The sequence below is a fragment of the Dicentrarchus labrax genome, unplaced genomic scaffold (assembly GCF_905237075.1).
Source record: "Dicentrarchus labrax unplaced genomic scaffold, dlabrax2021, whole genome shotgun sequence".
In the NCBI taxonomy this organism is placed as follows: Eukaryota; Metazoa; Chordata; class Actinopteri; family Moronidae; genus Dicentrarchus; species Dicentrarchus labrax.
In genome coordinates, this window is record NW_026136704.1 from 25969112 (window position 1) to 25988102 (window position 18991).

General features: G+C 39.6%; 2 protein-coding genes across 4 annotated transcripts; one reads left to right on the forward strand and one right to left on the reverse strand.

Annotated features, from left to right (window-relative positions):
* The first annotated feature begins 1160 nt into the window (after positions 1-1160).
* On the forward strand, positions 1161-3203 carry LOC127361981 (olfactory receptor 52Z1P-like). Its single transcript, XM_051397221.1, has one exon. The coding sequence runs from the start codon at positions 1329-1331 to the stop codon at positions 2307-2309; it is 981 nt and encodes a 326-aa protein (XP_051253181.1). The 5' UTR covers positions 1161-1328; the 3' UTR covers positions 2310-3203.
* Positions 3204-3847: 644 nt separating this feature from the next.
* LOC127361962 (protocadherin Fat 4) lies at positions 3848-17565 on the reverse strand. Of its 3 annotated transcripts, none has more exons than XM_051397176.1 (16): positions 17354-17565; positions 16846-17077; positions 16284-16625; positions 14117-15024; positions 13856-14030; positions 13572-13752; positions 13081-13331; positions 8640-12971; positions 8458-8559; positions 7328-7629; positions 7132-7217; positions 6842-7018; positions 6462-6589; positions 6157-6371; positions 5831-6065; positions 3848-5675 (listed from the first exon to the last, which is right to left on the reverse strand). In XM_051397176.1, the coding sequence occupies exons 1-16, from the start codon at positions 17405-17407 to the stop codon at positions 4258-4260; spliced, it is 9138 nt and encodes a 3045-aa protein (XP_051253136.1). In that variant the 5' UTR covers positions 17408-17565; the 3' UTR covers positions 3848-4257. The 3 variants fall into 3 exon arrangements, with proteins under 3 accessions (XP_051253136.1, XP_051253135.1, XP_051253137.1); XM_051397175.1 differs by having other exon boundaries at positions 5807-6065; XM_051397177.1 differs by lacking the exons at positions 3848-5675; positions 5831-6065 and having other exon boundaries at positions 6185-6309.
* Positions 17566-18991: the final 1426 nt, after the last annotated feature.

The following is an 18991-nucleotide window of genomic DNA, read 5'->3' on the forward strand; positions in this document are numbered from 1 at the left end:
GAGGGCGCTTTAGCACACGTTTTGGCTCCCAAGAGGGCACTCTTGATTTTCCTAGGTATTGTAGTTGGCAATGCTTTCATTTTAGCTGTTATTATGTACAAGAGGACTCTTCACAAACCAACATACGTGATCTTTTTTCACCATGCAATGACAGACATTGCATTCGGCATTGTGACTCTTCCAAAAATCATTGCCATATACTGGTGGAACGACATGACATCTTCATTTGGAGCCTGCGTTACACAAATGTATCAAGCGGTACCTTACTGAACTTCACAACTCACAACAACTCCATTTCCTTGTTCGGACCTTCCACTTGACTGAACTAACTAATCAGAAGCTAGAACTTAGACTGAGGTAAACGTGAGGGGATCAGAGAGACAGATTCAACAGAATATCTGTGTTAAATATGTAAAAATGTAAATAATAATTGTGTAACATAAATATGTAAATGATTAACTGACTAAACATTGTAAATACATTTCTAGTAAATTAACTCAAATATAAATTATATTAACTTCTGAGCCTTACAACTTTCAAATATGAATTAACTCCACTTCTAAACCTTACAGTATGAGTATGTCAGTCAGCATCACTTTTGTCAAAAGAAAACTTTATTTTTAAATGCAGAAAGTTATATTTGGCAATGTGGCTCTGTTGTAGGCCCACTTTGCTCTGTCATGTGCATACATGGAAAGCTTAAGACAAGGAGAGCAGCAGCAAAATTAGACTCTTTATATCCTCTAAGGATATACATATCTATGTCCATGCTTTTGGACAGTCTAGGCCCCCAACCTCTGAAATAATTTACCTGCTGAGATTAGGCTTGCTAAATGTAAATTTCTCTCCTAAAACATTTTTTTTTAAAAGCTTTTATCTCTGTCTGAATCTTATTATATGTTGTTTTACTTTTTTATATTCTATTATTAATGTTTTATTGTATTTTATCTTTTCTTTAGAAAGGTTTATATATTATTAAGAAACTGGTCCTTTAAACATGACTTTTCTTCAATATCACACAGAAAATGTTTTGCAATCAACCTCAGCACGGACGTGGGGGCCTTAAATGCACAGGGGTGCAGGCTCCTCTGAGTTTAAATCTCCACACACATCATTACACCACACTGTGCTGAAACAATATAAAAGGCCACAGACGTCAACACTGTTACTAGAACCAGACCATCCGCAGAGGTACTACAGGTTTGTATAGTTTATTTTATATTACTACCCCAGTATTGACACTGGAGTGCTATTAATTTCATCACTCTTTTATAATTTCACTTCTAGGTTTGTTTCTTTTATTTTTATTTTTGATCAAAGGCATCATTATGAAATACACCAATATTACAACTATAAAAGAGTTCATTATCACTGGATTCCCTGGACTTCTGCCTGAGTATTATGGACCGGTGTCTGCTCTTCTTCTGCTTATTTTCCTAGGTATTGTAGTTGGCAATGCTTTCATTTTAGCTGTTATTATGTACGAGAGGACTCTTCACAAACCAACATACCTGATCTTTTTTCACCTTGCAATGACAGACATTGCATTCGGCATTGTGACTCTTCCAAAAATCATTGCCATATACTGGTGGAACGACATGACATCTTCATTTGGAGCCTGCTTTACACAAATGTATTTTGTTCATTCTTTGGGAGCTATTCATTCTTTAATTTTACTGATTATGGCTTTGGATCGCTTTGTTGCCATATGGTTTCCTTTTCGATATTCTGTTATTACAAACAGAACAGTTTCTATTGCTTGTAGTGTGTGCTGGGTTGTGACATTCATACGTATGCTGGGGATTGTGCTTCACGCCTTAACTTTGCCGTACTGCAACCTAAATATCGTCACACAGTGCTACTGTGATCATATTTCAATAACTCAGCTGGGATGTGGTGACAATGTTACATATGTTAAAACTGTTGCACTTGTAAATGCCTTGATCAGTCTTTTGGTTCCTTTATCATTCATCATTTTTTCTTATTTTTTTATTATCATAGCTGTTGTGAAAATGTCTCACTCTGAGAGACGCCACAAAGTCCTGTCCACCTGTGCTCCTCAGATTTTTATAACCTGCCTTTATTATGTGCCAAGATGTTTCGTTTATCTTGCTCACAGTTTGGGTTTCAGTTTGAGCACTGATGCCCGCATTGTTATTACTATGATGTACAGCCTTATACCTGCTGTAGTTAATCCAATCATATACTGTTTGAAGACTAAGGATATTAAGGAGGCTTTGATACAGAGATTTAGAAACAGAAAAGTAAGCATTGCAATTAAAATTGATCATAAACCAAATATTAGGTAAAAAAAAAGTATATTTTTTGGGCTTTTATTGCCTTTATTATAGTGACAGCTGAAGACAGACAGGAAAGGGGGGCAGAGAGAGAGGGGATGACCCGCAGCAAAGGGCTGCAGGTTGGATTTGAACCCTGGGCTGCTGCAGCAAGGACTCAGCCTCGGTACGTGGGTTGCCAGCTCTACCCACTGAGCTAACCGGGTGCCTGATAACTAACATTTTTAATTATTATTATTATTATTATTGAAACTTTATTAACACAAGTTTTCTGAGTGTTTGGGTGCCAACCACAGACATATATTTTGGGAGTGTTAAGTACTGCAAGAAATTTTGCAAAAACTGACTTTCCCCCTCGACCTATGGAACATATACGGTAAACCAAATGTTATTCAATTATTCATTTTTAATGAAGTTCATGTTTGTTCTATTATAGTTTTCTTAATTAAATTATATTCATATTTAGTACTTACTCAAAATATGTTTTGAAGTCTATATTTGTCCATTATTATTTGTGTATTTGATTAAGCTGTTTAGCAAAGTAAAACTCACAGAATGAGTGCTAAGTAGATTTTTTCTAAAATAAATCCATCTTTTATCCGGCTATAATTCTTGAAATTTAAAACTATGATGTCTGCACACTTAAATGCAAAAGGACTGACAATAACTGTTTATATATTATTACAATTACACACTACTATAACTTCATTAAATATATTTCCTTGTGTTTGCAAGTATGCACTGGGAGATTTCCAGAATATTATATATATTATATTATATATACTGTATATATTATAGCTGAGAAATTCATCTGCATGCTGTATCCTGGACACTTCCATGTATCGATTTGCTCAGGTCTTGTGTTCTATATTTATCCAGATTAAAAACAATTCCTAATTATGTTAATTTTTGAGAGTGCTTGTTAAACTTCTTTACCCTGCATTCCACTTCTGACACAGTCTATACAGTTTAACAGAGGGCTTCTGAATGTAAACTTAAATTTGTCCACTAGATAGAGCCAAACCATTATGGTATGTTAAAATGAAGTGAACACTATGGATACAACTCAACTCCAATCTTTCATTTGTAAATCATGCATCTGAGATAGTTGGATGGAAATCAGACCACAGTTTCACCCCCTGACCAACATTAGCATCTTAAGTAAATTAAACATAAAGTACATTTCATGTCATTTACCTGTCTTTGGTTTTAGAATACATTGACTTTTAATACCCTACCTGACGCCCTTCATCATAATTTTTGCTTGGATTTTGGAGCACTGAATAGCTCAAAGGTACATTTTTATACTCTGAATTTCAGACTATTAAATTCAGTAATTTTACAGAGTGAGTCTCAATAACCTATTAGTTTGTGTTCTCTCTTTACAACAAGTACAGCATAATGTTTTATCATAGTCAAACTCAACATCATCCACAGAAAGCACTCTATATAAGAGCCACACAGGGTTTAATTTAGGGCCACTTGTAATTCTCCATTCACACTGCACATGGAAACATTAAACAAAGTATTGACACCAGGACTGCAGCCACTCTGTTGGTCATTGGTAAAAATCATGTTCTTTAATTTCCATTATATAATGTACAAAAAACTGATCTACAATATTCATGTATGAAATAATGCACTGAAGAAACAGACAAGACGAAATGAATGGGGAATCCTTGCTGCAACAGCCATGGGTTTACCATCAACCTGTGGCCCCTTTGCTGTGTGTCATCCCCGCTCTCCCTCCCCCCTTTAATTTCACTCTCCCATCTATCACTGTTTTCATGACAGTGTGAACAGCACATATCACATGAAATCTGATCTTTTCCAAGTCTGATTTTGGTCACCAAAGATCAGATTTTTTTTATTAATGAATGGGTTTCATATATCAAAATAATTTCAATAAAGTAACAGAATGCATAACTATCTACTATATAACATCAAATAATATATAACATCAAATAATTTCCTCTATGTCACTTTGCATATCATAGCTATGACTGGGTTCACTGGGTAGACATGCAATATCCTCAAATACAGGAGCATAGTTGCTAAAAGGTAGGTGCATGTTTAAAATATTTTCCCATTGCTCAAACATACTGGACGGAGCACCTTCAGCTTTATTCAGACCTGCAGCAGACTGAGAAGTGTGTTTTAAGAATGAGCTGACAGGCAAGATGCCTTGTTGTTTGAAGCTGCACCCTGACAGGGATGACTGCTCATGTATATATTTCCCAGTGCTGGTGACAGAAAACTGTCTGCACTCAGACTCCGTGCCGGTGAATGTGCTGTCTGTTTCACTGTCAGATGAGACATCGATCATTGTGGTGCACTTGGCGTTTCCGGACCTCGGGGATGCTCGATGTGACATTGTTTGCTCCAGAGGAGTGTTAAGTTTACTAATTTCTTCAAACGTGAGGCATTGTACAGGTTCCAGGAACTCTGGTTGTAGGAATCTCTTTTTGTAACTAGGCGATGTATGTTTGGACTGCTCTGCATCAATCTTTGTCAACAACTGCTTGTTTAGAGAAGCCACATTTTGAGGCTTTGCAGGACTTTTTGCCCTCTCTTCACTGGAGTGATCTTTTTTAAACCCTGCTAACAGCATCCTTAAATCTCCCCACCGTTTAGGTTCGGCTTTCAAACACTTTGTGCTGTATAAATGCTTGTGCCAGCTGAGCTTCAGTGAGGCAGTGTCTGAATGAAATGCACTAGAGATGCTGCCGATTTCATAATACTCCAGCTCATTGTTTGGCACCGGCTGAGCGCTTGACAGACTGGCATCACAGTAAAACTCACTTTTCCTCTGAGGATCAGCACCCATTGAGTCATGTTGTTTCTCTTCCTCTGCAGATGCAACACCTGTGAGTGTTCTGTTGGTATCAAAACAAAACGCTACATTGTCTGTTCCTTGTTCGGTCTTCTGTGGCGAGCTGTCACTCTGACACTTTGCATTCTGCCGCCTCACTCTGTAAAGGGTAACAAACATTCCTATGATCACCAGGATGGAGATCAGAGGAAGAACCACAGCTATGAGCCAAAGAGGCACGCTGCCCTGCGCCTCAGAGCACTGATCATGGCTCTCTGTTGTGGAGATGCATATATCACATGCGTGGTCAGAGACATTATGTAAACAGATGCAGGAGCTGTTCTGCACAGCATGTCCACACCTCCACTGGTTTTGACAGTGTGCAGAAAGACAACCCCTCCTGGTTGTGTCCTCCTCAGAGCAAGGGGAGGAGAGGCAGACGCCTGGAGAGCTGCAGCTCGACTGGACAAGACTCGGGCTCGGCCAGACATCCACCATCATACTGTGTCCACTGACAGGTAGAGTGTAGTTGGTCACATTGAAATACTGCACACATCCGGTGAAACCTGTAATAGGAAGAATGAAGTGTGCAACAGTGTAAGATATAGGTTATTTATCTGTCAACTTGTATGGTCCACATGTTGTATATTTTTGCAAAAGTTATTTAATTTGTCAACAATGATTACTGTATATTTACCCAATTGTTGGAGCTTTGAATTACCTGTCAGCGCTGCACCAAATATAATCTTTTCCACACTAACAGGTGTGAGATCTATACTTCCATCACTGATGTTCAAGCCTGGTTTACCATCCAGAAGCAGAGAAGTGTTCTGTCCATTGCTGACCAAGGAGAGGACATGCCAGACCCCGTCAGCCACAGGAGAGTCCACAGTGAACTCAGACAGGTGTCCTGACAGTGTATCTTTGAAAATGTACGCAGGCCTTCTGTCTATTATCTAAATTAGACAGAAAAAACAAAACAAAAATCACACCCCAAACATAAATACAAGATGAGTAAATACCTGGATGAAAACACTTAAGGCATACCTTCAGCATAACATATCCTGTCTGTCCAACAACAGACATCAACACTCCATTATCTTGGGTCTTGAACTTGATGTTCACTGTTTGGTCTCTGGTGTTTCCCTTTTTTTCATCATCCAGCAAGTCTTTCAGCAGGTAGTCTCTCTTGAATCGCTCCTTGATGACATACTCAATGTAGTCATTCCCATTAAATCGCAATACAACCTCCTCTGACATTTCTACTCAAAAAGAAAGAAACTGGATTGTGAAAAAAGTATTAAAGTTAAGATGCAAATTAAGAAAACTTTTAGATTAAAAGGTATCTTTACCTTTGGCACAGTTGCTTCCAGTAAAAGGGCTTTTGCACTCACAAAGATAGTCAGACCAAAGGTCATGACACATGCCACCGTTCTTACATGGGTCGCTGTGACAGGCAGATGGTGTTGCCCGAGGACAACTTTAAAAGACAAATATGTGTTATAAATACAAAGTACTGAAATAACTTACAGTGAGGATATGACAGCAATGGGTTAGGAGAGAGAGGGGGGATAGCATATAACTAAGGTCCCCAGCTTGAGTCAAAACAAAGTGCAGCGTCCCAAACCCCTACATACCAAGATGCCCTGATAATATAGTTTAAATTATAGAAACTCACAATTTAGGAAAGGGAATTGTGTGTGTGTGTTGTGAAAGGATTTAAAATACTTACCTATCAAGGATGTTATATGTTGCGAGGGCCATTGATGGTCTTAGCAGGATTCCATTCACATGAATGTTACGAATACATCCTACAAAATCATGGGTTTTTATCTGAGCAGGATGCAGTAAAATAGATTCAAAAGACCTCAGTCCTCCAAATGTCATATTACTGCCAACATCTAGTGTCCTGATTGTATGTAAAGACACAGAGAGATAATTTATTAAAAAAAAATACACACAAGGCTAAAAACTGAAATGATTAATTATGGGAACCAATAATAATTATTATTTCACTGCAACCTTGCCAAGCTTCTGCCATCGCTTTGTGAAAAACAAAATCCATTGTTCTCAACATCAGTGCAGTTGTCCACATGCAAAGAACCCATCTGTTAAATGCAAATAGTGCTACATCAGTGGTTTCAGATTCACTTCATTTCCAACCTAAAAATGCCATCTGAATAATCTTGTGTATTGTGCTGACATATTTAAAACTCACATTGCCAATCCTCCTGGCAGTGACACTATGAAAATATCCATCTGCTACTTGTCTGTTTGTCTGCAGCCTCACAGGTCCTGAGCCCAGGTCATAAGAAAGATGTATAGCACCATCCAGTATCTCCAGTGCAAAGAACTCCCTGCTGGACGGCCCTCCAGGGTTGTACAGGAGCAGGGAGTTCCTCTGCACTGTCGCAAACTCTAGAGAGATTAAATTAGTCCTGCGATCCAACAGAGGAAACTCCATGAAGGACAGCTCCTCAAAGCCATAACTGTGCTCCTCGCAGTGGACTCCACTGACACCTAAAATAAAGATAGAACATATTGTTGTTGTAGTGTTATATATTGTAATGAATAAGCTGTTTTTGATTGTGGCGTGGAAACAAAATCTACCAGCAGCATCTCTAAATCTCACCAGAAAACACATTACAAACATTCTTTTTGTTTAATCTGTTCAGAAACTGATAAAATGATAACTTGTTATTTTACAAGAGGTTATGTGCCAAACTGTTTCATGTGTGGGCACAGTAAGGTGTATGGAAGAAAAGAACTAGGTTCTTTGTTGCAGCTGGCCGGTTTCTGTGTGAAGTGGGTGTGAATGTTGGATTGTTGGTTTAGATTGTTGTTTAGCAAGCACTTCTGATGAAGTAAGTATACTGGTGATTGGGGTCTCTGCTAGCAAAGGCTTCTGGCAAAAAGTCTGGCCCATTATTAAACAAAATATTTATGAATTTGTTAATTTTGGACAGAGTCAGGCTAACAGTTTCACCCTGTTTCCAGAGATTACTAACCTAACCTTGCAAGGCAGCTGGATTCGCAAGATCCAGTGCCGGCGATTTAACGTTAGTGGTGTGTGTGTGACGAGTGTGAGAAGTGACTGTTATATCAGAACTGGAGAGTATCTTTCAATGAAAGAACAGCAAAAGAATGGCACTGATGGAAAATATGTTTAAAGTGCCTGCCCTTTTCCAAACTGTTTCCAGCAATGACTTCCCAGATGGTTCTGTGTAACAAACTAAGCTAACCAGGTGCTGGCTTTAACTTTTAACAGACAGATATGAATTTGGTATCGATCTAACTCTCCGCAAGAAAGCAAATAAACGTATTTCCTTTTTTATGCATTAGTCTTACCAAAGGGACAATGACAAGAGAATCCAGTCTGTGAATTGATGCAGCTGCCCTGAACACAGGGGGTTGATCTACAGTGGTCTATCAACTGCTCACACATTTCTCCTGGAAAAAGCAAATAACACCCAACTTTACAGAGAATATATGCAGAATAATGCTACTTTATTAAATATACCAAAGCCTACCTTCAAATCCAGGCACACACTGACAGTGATATCCATCCTGAGTAGGAATACAAGTTCCTCCATTTTGGCACTTCAGCTTTAGGCATTCATCTACATCAGAAGTGCAGACAGAGCCAGAGAAGCCACTCTGACAGTGACAGTAAAAACCTCCTGGCGTATTCACACATGTGCCTTTATTCTCACAGGGATTCACCTCACATTCATCAATATCTTCTTCACACAGTGTCCCGGTGAAGCCATCTGGGCAGGTACAATTAAAGAGCTCTTTCTGCGGTGATACAAAAATGACCGCCAAGCTTTCCAGAACAGCGACATCCTGGCTGATGTAAATGTTTTTGTTGCATGTTGCCCCATTTTGACAAGGGCTGGTGAGACATGGGTCACTGGTGATGTGAGAAATTGTCACATTACTCTGAGTCTCCAGTAATTTCTTATGGCCTGCAGAGATACCACTGGCTACCTCTCTGCTAAGATATTGACCATTGTAATTTTTAACTGCAGCCAATAGAAGGATTTGTCTGCCAATATGTTTGATTCCAAATACATGAGTCTTAGAGGCCTGAAGGTTAAACAGACTGTCCAGAGCTTTCACAAATCTCAAATACTTATTTGACAAAAACTCTTCCATCAAGGATGATGACACATAGAAGAATATGCAGCTGTTTATAGAAGCATTTGTGAAACCTTTGTAGTTTACATAGATGCTGTTGTTGACTGGTAAGTGAAGATGGTCTGTAGCTTCGATAGTGATATTAAACGTTGCCTCGCCTTGAAAAGGAGACGACCACAGCTCACATGTGCCATAAGGTATTGTAAACATATTAAGTGATCCACTTATGATGGCGCAGTTAAATGTATCAGACTCATCCTGATCCTCAGGATGGACTTTACCAATCATGCCTCCTTGGAAAGAACTGCCAAAATATTTCACCTCAATGAAGATATTTCTTGGCAATGAAGGGTTATCGTTTTCATCCACAATCTTGATGTGGAGCATTGTTGTTGATGACAGCAGAGGCATCCCTGCATCCCTAACAGCCACAAGGACTCGATATACAGAGATTTGTTCTCGATCAATAGTACGTGTGGTGAATAAAACTCCATTGGGAGTCAGGGAAAAAGCACTACCTGTTGAAGGATTAACCAACCAGTAAGTGAAAGGTCCCTGGTTGGGAGGCAAATCAGAATCAGATGCATTTAATCTGGCAACTATGGTGCCCTGAGGCTGATTTTCCTTCACTTGAGCCTCAGTGAATGTGAGTTTGGGAGCGTTGTCGTTAACGTCATCAATAGTCACAATGACAACAGTAGTCCCAGTGGCTGGTGGAGAGCCATTATCAGTGGCTGTAACAGTCAGATTGTAAAATGGCCACAGTTCTCTGTCAAGTGGAGAGTTTACTGAAATAACACCGCTGGATGGATCAACGGCAAAAGAGAAGTTTGCGTTTCCATTTTCAATGCTGAAGAAGAAACGATTCCAGTCCAAGATAGAGTCCTGATCCAAAGCACTCACAGTTATCACAGAGGTCCCAACCGGGCTGTCTTCTGTAACATTCGCTGAATAAAGCGCAGAGGTGAATATGGGTGCGTCGTTTGTATCAATCACACTGATGTGGACCAAAGTCTCGTCTATATCCATGCCAGTGATGACACCAGAGTTCTTCGCCAGAACTTTTAAAACTATGTGACTGTTGCCTTGTTTCCTCAAACTGGCAGTTGTGTATATTTCTCCGGAAAGTTTGTTGATTTCAAAGCCCAGATACTTGTTTTGACCGAACATTAGGTAAAACACCTGACCTTCAGAGCCTTGGTCATCATCTGTAGCTGTTACTTTTCCAACCCTAGTTCCAACAGGCACATTTTTAAATACAGAAAAGTTAAATTCCTTTTTCCTGAACGTAGGGGTGAACTCATTGACATCTGAGATTTGGATGACAACATGTGCCAAACTAAATAAAGTATGACCACCAATGTTTGAAGCTTTGATTGTTATATCAAAAATCTGCTCTCGTTCAAAATCAAAGACATCCAAGGTGGTGATTGTGCCATTTCTTGAGTCAATTGCAAATTTATCCACATAGCCAGCAGTAAGAGAGTAGGATATTTGTGCATTCGCACCTGAATCAGCATCAAAAGCCTTCACATCAATGACATTTGTTCCAATTTCAGAGTTTTCAGGCACTGAAGTGGTATACTCTGAGGATGAAAAGACTGGAGGATTGTCATTCACATCCATTACTACCACTGTAACATTTAATATGCCAGTTTTAGAGACCCAGCCACCATCCATGGCTTTGATTTGGAGGTGATAAATACCTTCTGTTTCATAGTCAAGCTCTCTGATCAGTGTTAGCAGCCCAGAGGCTTCTCCTACAGAGAATGGTAAATATTGATTTTCTGGAGTAATGCAGTACATGATGGCACCATTGGGACCGTAATCCATATCTTCTGCTTGAATTTTCCCAATTACTGATCCTATCGACAAGTCCTCAGGGACAGAGAAAGTCACATCAGGCTCTCTGAAGCTCGGAGAAAATTGATTCTTTGCAGTAATTTCAAAAGTGATTTCAATCTGCGATGATAAAGAGGGGGAGCCGTGATCTTGTGCCATAACTAATAAAGTGAGAAACAAATTTACGCTCTCCAACAAACTCTGATTTAACATTACTTTTCCATTGTTTGCTTGGATCCAGAAGAAGTTAGATGCATTACCTCCATTCAAAAGATATTCAATACCAGCACTGATGTTATTGAAATCTTCATCTAGTGCTGTAAACTTGACCACCTCAGTACCAACAGCCATGTCATACGGGATAGCAATCAGGGGCTGAAAGGGTAAAAATGTTGGCAGGTAGTAGTTATATGGTTCTAATCTCACTGTGACAGAGGCATTACTGTACAGAGGAACACTGCCACAATCAAATGCAGTAACTGTGAACTGGTAGATTTCAAAAGTAGAATTATGTAACATCAGTGGCTGTTTTGTATAGATTTCACCAGAGGAAGCGTTCACCCAAAACTCCTCATTTGGAGGTTTAATAACATACAAAATCTCAGAGTTTTGCCCCAAGTCTTCATCTGTGGCCAAAACCTGCAGAACAAACACCTCTTTATCTTTTGTTTCAGGCAGGATAACGGAGTAAAGATTATCCGAAAATTCTGGTCTATTATCATTCACATCTGTAATGACGATAGTGACATCGGTGCTAATGCTCCATGCTGAATCATTTGCATTTACTTTCAAGATATAATGATCCTGCATCTCTCTGTCCAGAAGTCTTTCCACAGTGATATAGCCAGTGGTGAAGTCAATATTAAATGGCACATCATCACTTTGGTCAGTTATGAAGTAATTAATTACTGCATTGGGACCTGTATCGTAATCTGTTGAGGTGACTTGTAAAATTGTGTGTCCAACAGGGGAATCCTCAGGTACCTCTGTGAGATAAATCTGTGAAAAACGAGGTGCGTTGTCATTTCTGTCCAAAACGACAACAATAACATTTGCTCTGTCTTTATGAAGAGGGTTGTTTAGCTCTGCGGCTTCAACTGTTAAATTGAATTCAGGGATATTCTCTCTGTCTAAACTTGCAATGGTGCTCAACAAGCCAATTTCAGGGTCAACTGTGAAGAAATTATCAGTGTTTCCCTCTGTTATGCTGTACTGCACTGTACCGTAAGTGCCTGAATCAGCGTCAAGGGCAAGAACATCACAAACCCAGAATGGTGAGGAGTTCTCAAAAACCTCACACCTGTACTCAACTTGCGTGAACTGGGGGAAGTTGTCATTTACATCACTGATGTTTAAGTGAATCTCTGCAAATGATGAGAAAGGAGGCGAGCCAGAGTCTCTGGCTTCTATCAACAAAGTAAACTCCTTTTTGTTCTCATAATCCAGAGGGTTCTCCACTGTCAACGCTCCACTTAACTGCTCCACATGAAACATGTCTTCAAAGTTCCCAGAAGCTAAATAAAAAGAGATGGGTTCAGCTCTGATGCTAGCTGCAGAGACAACTGCCACTAATGTTCCCACAGGCTCGTCCTCAGAGAGGGAGTAACTCAGAACATCCACATTCATCTCTGGAAACTCAGAGACGTTCTGAAACCTGATACTGATGGTAGTGATGTCAAATTTAGGATTTTCTCCAGCATCTTCCACATGTACATTAACAATTATATCTTCTATTCTTTGGAGAGCGCTTGAAGTGAATACAGTGCCGCTGTATGGAGAGATGGAAAACAGATCTGAACTTTGTCCATATAACGAATACTGTAGTTCTGCGTTCATCTCAGTATCTCCATCTGTCGCTCTTACTGCACAAACAACTGAGCCTGTAGGGGGAAAAACACAGAACACAAACAATATGAAAGTCTCAATCCTGCCAAGTCCATGTTAACTAGCATGAAATATACAACTGTCAAGCTTAGGTAAAACTCACACCTGGGGTCAAGTCAGTGGGCACATAGGCCACGTACGGGCTGTTCATAAACTGCGGCCAGTGGTCGTTAACATCTCCAATGAGCACAGTTACAAGCACTGAGCTTGACAGAGGCTGAGTAGGATGCTTATCACTGCCTATCACCATCAACCTGTAAATGGCTACTTTCTCTCTGTCCAGGACATCAACTGTGAACAGCTCTCCAGATGTTTCATCAATGGCAAACGGCACATCAGGGTTCTCCATGGAATACCTTAAGGAGAGTCAAAAGATGCAGTGTACTATGATAAAGTATGAATCAGCATTATATATAGTGGATCTAAAAGTTATTTTCACTTGCTCTTATGCAGCAGACTCAGCAAATATTCAAGAGAGAGTGTTATGTAATAAAATGTTGATCCTTATGTTAGGCTACTGTCCTCCAAAGTGTAACTATAGCAGTAATTATATAAATTATAGACAGCACTTCTCAGCATTGCTCTCATGAATTTACCTTATTTCCCCACTGACACCTTCATCGATGTCAAATGCCGTCATCATGGCAAACACAGTACCTGTAGGACTGTCCTCAGACACTATGGTGTTGTAGACTTCTTCAGTAAACTCTGGATGGTTGTCATTGATATCATCCACTATGACATGTATGGTTAGAGAACCTGTTAAAGGTGGTACTCCTTAAAAAGACAAAGTAAATAATGCATTATCAAACTTTGAAGTGACACTGACAGGTTTACAGAGCAATATATTATATCACATTTTAGGTTTGGCCTGAATTACCTGAATCAACAGCAATGATGGTAACGATGTACAGTGATTCCTTCTCTCTGTCCAGGCTGTGTACAATTTGAAAGGTGCCATTGGAAGTCATGAAGAACAAACCATCACTATTTCCTTCTTGTATAAAATATGTAAGCTGGCTGTTGACTCCTAAATCTTCATCCAAAGCTGAGACCTGGTTTAAAAAGACATAAACATAAATCTAGAAATGTCAAAACATCCTGTAATCAATATTCAGTGAACTCTTTGGTTGACAAGCACCTGAGTTAGCTGAGAGGGGTCCTCATTCTCTGTTACATGTACCGTCAGTGTTTCTGGAGTAAAGAGGGGCGCAAAGTCGTTGACATCCAACACTGTAACACTGATAGCAGCAGTAGCAGATCTGGGTATATTCCCCTGATCTACAGCTGTTATGATGAAGGTGTAGTTTGAATCCCTCTCCCTGTCCAGTTTATGCATGACTGTGATGACGCCTCGTATCGTGTCCACCACAAACGGACTCGTCTGGGTCAGTATGTACCGCACCTGACCATTTGTCCCGATGTCTCGATCAAGAGCCTGAACCTGAAACAGGCTCGTTCCTCTGGGGATGTCCTCTCTGACTGTCAGGCTGTAGGTGCTTTCTGAGAACTCGGGGTCATGGTCATTTGCATCCTCAACATGCATCGTGAAATTCATGGTGGTTGCCCTCCTGGGTGAGCCTTCATCAATGGCCGTTATTGTAATAGTAAGGGTATCTTCTTGTTCTCTGTCTAATTCCTCCTCCAGGTATATTTTTCCACTTCTGTTATCAATGCTAAACAGGCCACCAGAAGTGTTGTTTAAATAATATAAAACTTCCCCATTGGATCCAATGTCTTCATCCTCAGCATGTACAATCATTATAACAGAATGAAGTGCAGTGTCCTCTGGTATACTGACTAATTTGGCTGACACAAACAATGGCGCATTGTCATTGACATCATTAACCAGCACAATAGCATGTGCTGTGCTGGTGAACTGTAACGACACAGGCTGGACACAGTCATTGGCTGTCACAGTCAGGTTGTAGAAGGATTGTCTCTCCCTGTCTAACTCAGTGTTCAGGCATAAACTACCTGCTGGGTTTATGTAGAACACTTCCTCTTCGTCTCCACCGACCACTCTCAGTTTCAAGTCTCCATTGTCGCCTGCAGAGGGGAAAAGATAATACACGATGGCTCATAATGGCTTGGTGTCCTATAAATCAAAGAACAAAACGTTGCACTTTGCACATTACACACTGATACTAAAACCTGTTTGTTACTAAGTGCATATGCTAATGCATATATAGTAGGAATTCACAAATGGCAAATGGGAAACTAAAATGTGCAGACTTTAGCCTCCATCTCAGAAGTATGCATTTTCAGCAAGACACAGTCAAATAAATAAATAAATAAAGAGAAAGATAAACACGATTCCCAAGATGTCTGGATTTGACTTGCCAAATGTGGCATGTGTAGCTGAAGAAAGTGTGAATATTAATTATGCCTTCTCACACTCATAACTTGGACGCTTTAATTTTCACAGTCATCCATGCTTTTCTTCACACTGGCAGATTGAGCTCGCCATGTACAGGTCAATCCAATCGATGGGGCAACATTTTTCATTGCTATCATTTTTATTGCTATGACGAACTGAAAGATTTGGATGCTTACAGAAAGTCTTTAACTTTAAAAAAAAAGAACTGCTAGCATACATGGCTGTAGCATCTTATTGGCATGGACTGGACGGTATGCAATGTGGATTGTCAATTTGACCCCATTAATTGAATAGACCTATACACCGATCAGCCATAACATGATGACCATCTGGTCACCCTGGTGGTCTTAAATCCTAACACTGTCCATTTATCCTGCTTCTAACACATCAACTTTGAGGACAAAATGTTCACTTGCTGCCTAATATATCCCACCCACTGACAGGTGCCATGATAACCAGATAATCAGTGTGTTCACTTGAGCTGTCAGTGGTCATATTGTTACAGCTGATCAGTGTAAATGAAGCAGCATGTGAAAAAAAGGATATAGGACAGTGAAAATAAATCCTGTATTTACAGCACATGAGCAGTAAGTATATACACTTTTAACTATTCATGTAAAAAAATAGCTTTCCTTTGGAAAGGACTTCATGGGCAATGCTTATTAAACATGAAGATGCTGATGTAAATCGGTAAGGTGCATTAGACAGCCTTTGTTGTGGGATGAAGATCAAATCATGAAGAGGAAGCTCTGAACATTAGAAAATGTTCCAAAAAATGTAGCTGTGTAACTACACAGCTACATTTCCCACAACTTTTCCCACCCAGGATGTTTTTTATTCACTGTCACTGTATTTTGATCCTATTGATCATATTGTTTTGCAGTTGGCATATATGAATGTTATATTTAAATTGTACTTCTGCACTTACCCTCATCTTTATCTGACACATTCAAGGACAGGAAGCACGTGCCAACCTGCGTGTCTTCCAGCAATGATGCAGAAAAGGTATCCTGACTGAAAACAGGGGGGTTGTCGTTCACATCCAACACACTGAAGTACACCCTGACACTGGATACCTGTGAAACCCCCTGCTGCACCACCACAGTGAGTATGTAGAAGCTTTGTGCCTCAAAATCCAGGCTGCGGGATAATAGGAACTCCCCAGAGAGGGGGCTGAGGAGGAACAGGTTCTCTCCGTCATCCTCCTGCACTGAGTATGTGATAGGCGTGAGAGTCTCAAACACGGTTTCCACCTTTCCCACAACTGTTCCTGTCAACACATAGATAATGCATAATCTAATGGGTGATCTAATATCTGCATAATGAAAAGAAAACATTTGGCAACATAGTTAAAAACAGAAGGACCTTAATTATCCTAAATAGGAATGAGGGGGGTATAAATCTAAAATCACATGTTAAATAATATTTCAAACATTATGCATTTGTGCCTAATTTACATGGGGAAAGGCCTTGCTGCACAGATGACACACCTGGTACTGTGTCTTCCTTCACTTCAAATGAATGAACAGTTTTGGAGAAAGCCATCTGTGTTCGCCATCTGTTATGAGCGTGTAAGCTGACTGTGCCATGCTTGGGCACAGCGTCAGATGTATAATACCAGGAGGGAAGCGTATGCTGCCGTAAGACGATATCTGCAAACTGCCTCTCGCTGCTCACATTCACTCTATTTCCAGATGAAGGAGAGGATGTAGTATTAAACACCTGAGGAACAATAGAAAACAAAATACAGTCTTGTTTCCTTTTAAAGTGAAATATGCATAAAAAAGCAATTTTAGAAGCATTTGAATACTAGAATGATAGTCTTCTTGTCCCAGAGGGAGACAGCCTGTACATGATCCACACATTTAAATGCATTATAACTGTATACATTTGATAAATGATTAAAATTTAATAGATTTGTTTAAACATAAATTGTAATCAGTTATATCAAAAACTTGCTCTCACTGATGCAGCACACAAGCTAATAGGCTGACTTACCAGAAACACAAACATTAAAAATGTATATTTTCTCCATTGTCCAGTAGACTCCATTATAACGTTTACTCCCAGAGTGCCTCTTACTTGGTCATAATTGCAAAATTAAGTAAGAGAATAAGACCGTAAGCAAATCAAAACACACAGGAGTAAAAAGTGAACTCCTGGAAACTGCACAGCATTACCTCCACACAAGACCAACAAATGGAAAACTATAAAAGCTGTATCCATAGTGATTACTCAATCTTCTCAGCTTGTAATCCTGACTGACACGCCCCTTTGACATCACTCTATGCAAATCCTGCAGCAGAAAAAAACTTCTTTTAGAGCTCAAAAATGCCGCAAATATAAAGGCTGTTGTTGCTGTATGTATCTTAAAAGAATTCATGCCTCATAGTCTGTAAATTAATTAGTCCACATGAGCTTGCGTTCTTTATAAAAAAATCCACCTGCATTCTGAGAACTAGAAAAGAAACGAGTAATAATAAACACCACTGCTTCGCTGAATTAGTCTGTTTTATATTCTCTCCATGGATTTTGCTATTGAGGTTCCACAATGTAGAGATGAAATGGACTCTTTGAACGGTTGCCTCCAGTAAGGTGGCCTAGAGGGAGTCTTTCTTGCTGCATGTCAGACAGGGGGATTCATTCAGAGACTTGCAAGGCATTCATTCAGTTGGTGAAAGGAGAGAAAATAAAGAAAACTGCTGCTCTGAATCACAGGTTTCAAAAGAGAGCTGACATGACACTGTAGCACAGAATGCTAAAGCTGAATTTAGATTACCAGATTGTTAGTGTACCAACATAACTAAAATCTAACAGTTTCTCAGAGCAATTCTATATAATAAGAGAGAAATTACTAATGTTATTGCATTTATGGAACTGGATTATTGTTAATATAACACATAGGGGAACAGAACCACCATTATTACCGCGGTCTCCCTAATAAAAACGTACTGTTGTAACCCTAATGTTAACTACATGCAGGAACACTGAGGATGAAAGCCGGTTTCTGAAAGGAAGCCACTGTGGCTTCATTCATATTTGCAAACACTGTTGAGAGGACAGTTCTTTGTATGGCAAAGGGCAATGCTGCTGAGAAAAGTCTGATAAATGGACATGTGAACCCCCTTTAAGTGACTGTGAGGCCACCGTGACTGTGAGACAGTCTCAAATTACACGCAGAGGGAACTCTATCCGAGCAAAGGATCACAAAAGGTCCCTGCCTGGTCTCGCTGGGGAAGCGCACACACAAAACACAAAAAGTACTTTTCCACTTGGACACTTTGGTGGGACCAAAATAGACGCATGAAACCTAATTTCATGTTTTCGATGTAGTTAGTATAACTCTGCCTAAAGTTGGTATTTATCCTCCTTTAGTCACAAATCATTGTATTGTTGGAAAAGTGTGTCAGTGTCATAGAGTGACTTATACTTTTTCAATGGTTTAACATTTAGGACCAAACAATATATCAACCATGTGTGTTTGGTATAAATCTGAATTAGTTTGTTATATTCTTTATGTTATCTGATGAAAAACAACTAGAGTTTAATTACAATTATATTCAACTACATCAGAAACAGGCAGGTTTATGGTCTCCATGCAGAGAAAAGACTGTGCTGTGTAATTTAGGTGAGACT

What these genes read in the sequence shown, in the direction of transcription:
- LOC127361981 (XM_051397221.1), top strand. Translation starts at nt 1,329, where the DNA reads ATGAAATACACCAATATTACAACTATAAAAGAGTTCATTATCACTGGA.
- LOC127361962 (XM_051397175.1), bottom strand. Translation starts at nt 17,407, where the DNA reads ATGGAGTCTACTGGACAATGGAGAAAATATACATTTTTAATGTTTGTG. An exon ending in TTTTAATGTTTGTGTTTCTG is followed by an intron (nt 17,078 to 17,353) that starts GTAAGTCAGCCT and finishes ATTGTTCCTCAG; the next exon opens with GTGTTTAATACTACATCCTC. An exon ending in GATGGCAGAAGCTTGGCAAG is followed by an intron (nt 7,019 to 7,131) that starts GTTGCAGTGAAA and finishes ACATACAATCAG; the next exon opens with GACACTAGATGTTGGCAGTA.